This window comes from Thamnophis elegans, chromosome Z, assembly GCF_009769535.1.
Source record: "Thamnophis elegans isolate rThaEle1 chromosome Z, rThaEle1.pri, whole genome shotgun sequence".
Classification (NCBI taxonomy): Eukaryota; Metazoa; Chordata; class Lepidosauria; order Squamata; family Colubridae; genus Thamnophis; species Thamnophis elegans.
Window position 1 is genome coordinate 54831347 of NC_045558.1, and position 6459 is coordinate 54837805.

The 6459-nt window shown below is 40.3% G+C and overlaps 1 protein-coding gene across 1 annotated transcript in view; it reads left to right on the forward strand.

Moving 5' to 3' along the window:
* NEK11 (NIMA related kinase 11) overlaps positions 1 to 4192 on the forward strand; it is a 195729-nt gene extending 191537 nt beyond the window's left edge. The window contains exon 16 of the mRNA XM_032237973.1: positions 2118 to 4192. Coding sequence (XP_032093864.1) covers positions 2118 to 2313 — 196 coding nt within the window. The 3' untranslated portion in view covers positions 2314 to 4192. The remainder of the gene's footprint in view (positions 1 to 2117) is intronic.
* The last annotated feature ends 2267 nt before the right edge of the window (positions 4193 to 6459 follow it).

A 6459-nucleotide genomic window follows, 5' to 3' on the forward strand; every position in this document is an offset into this window, starting at 1 on the left:
CTATCAGTGTTGATCACTTGCTTCACAAAAAGTGTTTTGATTGGTCCCAGTTCTCTACAGCCCAAGGCAGATAAGGGCTATTCTGCACCTCCCTAAAATGTTCTTTAAAATACAGACTTTCTCAGCCTTCATTTAGGAACCTCCAACATGCAAACTGTGGTTACTCATCCTAAAATGAATCCTCTTTACCTGGAGCTTCAAAATTTGCTGTTTTCTAGGGAGGTGTGTAATTAAAAGTCAGTCTACATTTAGTGTACATCTGACTTTGGGGATAGTTCTTCATAATCAAATAAAAGTGTATTTTCTGTGCAATTCACACCCCTTGCTTGCTGGATCTGGATGTCACAAAGCAAAGCTCACATTTTGTAATTAACCCCGTGTCCTGTTTTGACTGGCAGAGTGCTGGAGGAGGCTGAATGCTGTCACGCCCCTTGGCCACGTCCACCCAGCCATGTCCACCTATCCAGTCATTAGGGCAGAGAACTAGTTGTTAAATTATTTGAATCCCACCACTGGTGTTATCCTTTTCATAGGTTAATAGAATAACAGAATTGGAAGGAACCATGGATGTCTTCTAGTCCAATCCCCTGCTCAAGCAAGAAATCCTATACCATTTCAGACAAATGGTTGTCTAATCTCTTCTTAAAAACTTCCAGTGTTGGAGTACCTGCAACTTCTGGAGCCAATATATAAGCCTGAGATTGTACCAGTACCAATTGTATCATTACTATTAAGTATAATCTTTATTGTCATTGTACTTAAATACAACAAAATTACTTCAATTACGGAGCACTTGATTAATGTAGATTGTTTTTCTAAGTTTCTAACTTGCCACCAGGAATGATGTGGCAAATGAGACCAGAAAAGTAATGGAGTATTTGGCCAGATAGAATAGAAATTTCCACAGAATTATTATAGAGATAGTATACATCTATAAACATCCAAATAATATAAAGGGAAGTTATGTTCATGGTGGTTAACTATCATTTGTTTGTTCTGTACATATACATGATTATGTTCAATTTCAAATCTGCTCAAAGAAACTAACAATGTTGCTGCTGAAACATCAAAAGTTTATCCATTGCCTTGAATGGCGTTGGTTAAACTAACTTCACCATAAGAAGTTCCTTCAAATATTATTGCCATTTACCTTTTTGGTGAGCCATGTTTGATTTTATATCCCAATTAATTTAGCCACAACTGAAGTTGGAATAAAATATGGTATATTGGGTGTCAGAATCTATCTATCTATCTTTTCTGAGTAGCAGGTTGCATGCATTGTTATCCCAACAAAAAGAGCCATTTTGGACTCAGACTTTAGACACTCAATCAGAAATTAACAATGGCCATGGTGTATAAAGAAAATTGGTATAAGATGTTTTACAGATGGCACCTTCCCTCAGCACAGCTCTCAAAAATGTTTAAAAATTTAGCTCCAAATTGTTAGAAGTGCAAAAAAAAAACCTATCAGGCACCTTTTTCCATATGTGGTGGACATGCAACAAGGCGAAACGATATTGGAGAATGATACAATTATGGCTGGAACAAATGGTGGGAAATCAAATTCTGTTCAAACCAGAAATTTTCCTCCTAGGTATAATACCAGAGAGGTATAAGAAGAATGTGCTTTATTTAGTTATCCATGTATTGACAGCAGTGCGAATAACCTATGCACAGTATTGGAAAAAAGAAAGTATCCCATCCCAGTTAGACATAATTAGAAAAATGTTGGCCTGTGTGGAAGCAGATAGGCATAGAATTAAAAAATAAAGGGGAGTGGGAATATTATGAAGTTTGGAACAGATTTTATTATTGGTATAAGACAAGGTGACAAGACCGGAACAAATTATAAATAGTGTGATTGGATAGAAGGATAGAAGTCTACTAAGTAGACTGAGCTAATGGATGAGATTATGTGTATATACTATGATTGTATAGCCATAATGGCTTCACTGCGCTGCACTATTTTAAATGCAAAAACAATTTTAAAAAAAATTAAGAGCCATTTTCTTCCACTATTACAAAATGTTACTGTATATATTCAATTATAATTAAAATGGGTTCTATATACTATTTATATTTTCATTAACTTTCCTACAACTGTCTCCTTCTGGCAGGACAGCCATTCAAAAATTGGGAGCAGACATTTTTGAAAAAGTATATGAATTCCTCCAACAAGCAAGAGAGAGGAAGGCAAGTGAAGATGAAGTCAAAGAATACCTTGGAAAATTGGTATCTCGGGCAAGTGACTGCTTTGAGGTAGACCAGCTTCTTTATTTTGAAGATCAGCTACAGTCTCAGAAGATATTTTAGTGAGATGGTGTATCTGAGAATGAATTTTCTTGTACTATCTGAAACCACTGGGTTCAATATTGTTCAATTAGAAGTAAATGCATTTATGATTAATGAATAACATGGAAATACTGTTTGGAAAAAAAATAATGCTAAAGAATTACATTTTAAATATAAAATCCAAAACATTCTTTAGTCCAAATGAAGTTGATGAGAACTTACTGACAAATTTCTACACAACCAGTGCTGACATTTAGTTAATTTTTTCCCTGACAATTCCTACATTATTTTTTATTTTATTTTTCATGGTTAATTCCTTCAGATCTAATGAATCAGAATTCCGTAATCTGAGTTTCATCTGTGTTTCAACAGGATGGAGGGGAAATTTAAAAAATTGTAGTTCTTTTTATCATGCAAAGTGAGTAAACAATTAATTGCATTAGTTGGATTTCAGTTGTTATATACCTAGTAAACATTTTCACTGTGCAAAAGGGGCTTTGAGAGTGGGGAATTTCTTTCTCCACTGTCACAGCTCTGTCAGCCTATCTGTCTTTCTGCTGTTTACAATGCAAATAAATAAATACATTTTCTTCCTTGTACTTCAAACAAACAAATCATATGTAACTATGTGAAAAAAAATTACATAAAGTGTCTTCCAAGTCAAGGTCAACTCCTGGTAATTTCATGAACATATCCATGTATATCCTTCTATGCAATATTGTGGAAATGGTTAGCTATTGCTTTCTTCTTGGTCTAGCCTACAACCTTATATTCTCCTGTGCGCTGCTTGGAGAGTCCAAGAATGGGTTAAATTCAGTTTATCTGCCCAAAGACTGAGTTGATTTTTCCTTACCACACCTCCTGTTCCTCATTGGGGACCTGTTTAAAAAAACTCAGTCAGTCTGTTTGGACATTTTTGGGGGAGCTCCTCAGTCCTTGTGCAGATTGACTGGATCTCTCCAATTAGTTATTAGGATTTCTTATTTTTGTAGATACTTGCCTTAGTTAGTTGACTTTAGGATTCCTTTCATTTGAAAATCACTATTCTTTTCCTTGCTGAAAGGGCTGCTGTGGCTTGGATTGCTGCTGGTTGCATGTGGTGGCCAGGATCAAGCGGGGTGCTTGTCCGGCAGCTTCCGGGGAGCACAGGAATGGCCACAGGCTTCCATGACATTTCCCAGCCGTCGCAGTTCTGATTTGGCACTGGGCTTCCCTTTGAAGGCTTTGGTCGCACCTGACAGCTCCCAAATCGCCCCAACAATAACGTGGCTGGCCGTTTGAAGGCTAGGAGCTTCACAGCAGCCATTTTGAAAGCAGCAATTACACGCTTTCATCCGGAGGGCCTTGCATTGTCCCCGAAGAAGGCGGCTGCCATTTTGGAGCCTTTCAGCCTCATGGGGACCATTTTGGAAGCAGAAAATTGCACGCTTCATTGTGAGAAGTTTGAAGCTGTCACCTTGCCCTTCTTAGCCGCAGATCACCGACAGGGACAATTTGGCCTTTATCCAGAGTGCCAGCAAGGCCTGCCTCCCTCTACATTAACCAGGAGGGGGGCCTTGGATGTGTTGGCCACTCAGGCCATACTCCAGCTCAAGGAGTGAATCTGCGCAGTGCACCGGATCTCAAGACCTGGCGCTGATCCCCCGGCTTCTCCGTGTCTGCCTGCCACTGCCCCATGAGCAATTCAGCAGGGTGTTCCAGCAGACCCTTAGCTTCAACTGCGATGTCTGAAGGAGGTTTGGTGGTGGTGGAGGAGGAGGAGTTGTCTTCCACTAAGAGGAGCAGGATCCAAATCCTACTTGAACGGGGACAGGGCAAGAGGGCCTCCAAGGAGAAGCATACACAATGCTCGAGGGAGTCCAAAGCCTCTGATAGGGAGGCTGTTAGGGGGCAAAAGGAACCAGAAAAGAGGGCCCACAGACAGCCCAAATCCCCTGAGGGGCAGGCCTGCACCTCCCACAAGATAATAGAGGAAAGGGAATACTTGCCAACCCTGAGAGACCCATCTCCTTCTCTGGTGGATGAAGGATCTCAAGACTCCTCTCCAAATGCCTCTTTTGGCTACCCGGATTCCCCAGGTTCATCTGATAGGGGCGAAAGACAACCCTTTGATTGTGCCATTTCTGAGCTGGAGGAACCTGGACCATCCAGGGGCAGAGGCCAGCTAGCCTCAATTAGAGCAGGGCCCGTAGAAGATCAGAGTATGATTGCCCAGGCCATTGCCCAGGGCATTGCAGAGGGAATGCGCCATAAGGAAGCTCAATTGGGACTTATACCCCAGGCCTGTTCTCACCCTTCCCCACAGAGCAGGGATCATTCCCGGGCTCCTCAGTCCCCAGGAACTTCTATAGCAACAGAGGGGTCCATTCTTGATGAGGACACCTTGGGAGATATGGAGTTGTCTGAGGATGAGGATCTGCCTCCTGACAAACCTGCATTTGCAGGGTTATTTAAACCCTCATTCAAATCCATTCTACATAAGGATAGGGCCTCCACCCTGCTGGGTCCCCCCCCCCCAGGGGACATCAGCAGCATATACATCCCAGGACCCCAGGGAGTGCCTCTTCAAGGAAAATGCCACGGCTCAGGATCTAGTTCTGTTCCTAGAGTTATTCATGAATGTGGTCCAGCGCCAATGGGCGCAGCCAGGCTCCATGGTCAGCCCCAGTGGGGGTAACAAGAGCCTGTATTTAGGGGAAAATAGTCTGGAAGACATTCTAAAAATTCTCCTGGTAGATGCCCCAGTGGTTTCATTAACTTCAAATTCTGTTTTGCCAGTAGATCATCTTTTTTTAAAAAAGTTTTTTTATTTTTAGACAAAGATGTACAACACATGAAACATAAAACCATCATCAATTACATATACATATAGCATGTTGTTTGGTTACAAACATTTGTGCATCACCGCTTTCAATTATATATAAAACCAGATTGTCCATCAAGTATACATAGGTGTTCTGACCCCCTCCTCTGTCCAGTAACGAATGCCGAGACAAGCTTAACTGGAATGTACTTTAATAGCAAGACCAAAATCTCAGTGGCTGAAAGCCAAGCAAACAAACAGATAAGGACCTTGGCAGCAACTCAGACAAATCTTGGCAGCAACTCAGACAAATCTTGGCAGCAATCCAGCCTGCCAAGTTAGTTACAACAGTTCTCTTTAGTCAATTCGTTGACTTCTGCAAGAGGGCCGTGTTCATAAGCAGTCTTTTTTATAGTCTGGAGAGGAGAGCCTAATGACCACCAGCTGAATGCAATTACCTCCTGTAATTGCATAATTGTTCCTGACGTCTAGTAGCTCTTCGATGGCGTGCATCCAGAAACAACTCACTGCTGGCTTCTGGATCACTCTCCCTTGTCTCCTCCCCACTGGTCCAAGGCTCAGGCGCCACCTGGTGACCAACCAGTCTCTCTGTGCCCTGCTTGGAGTCAGAACCCTGTCCAGGGTCCTCCACATCCTCCAGAGCCGACTCATAGGGCCCCTCACTGTCGGAGTCTGGTGGCAGCTCCAACGGCACCTGCTGGGCCACAACACATAGGTACATTATTCTCATTCTAGATCATATGTTCAGCTTACAATTGTTATTCCTTCATTTTAAACAAATATTCTAAAGATTAGATTCATGTATATACCAACATTCCATTACGTCATTATTAATCTATTTAGTAATAATATGTCTTTATAGTATCACCTATCTCATTCTATTGTTCTTACAATGTGAAAAAATTCTCCAACATTTTGTACTTGTGCAAAATGTACTTGTACATTTTCAATTGTATATAAAGTCATGAATTGTCCATCAAATATACATAGATACATTGTTATCATTGTATATCATATATTCCACTACAATTGTTATTCCTTCATTTTAAACAAAATATTCTAGATATTCGATTCATATATATATATATACATGCATGCATGCATACATACATACATACATACATACATACATACATACATATATATATATATATATATATATATATGAATTGAATATCTAGAATATATACCAATATTCCATTGCATCATTATAAATCTATTTAATAATAATAATGGTATCACCTATCTCATTCTATTATTACAATATGAAAAATGTCTCCAAGATTTTTCATTTCCATATTTGTTTTATCTAACCACTGGTAGAACAAATCCCATACCTTATA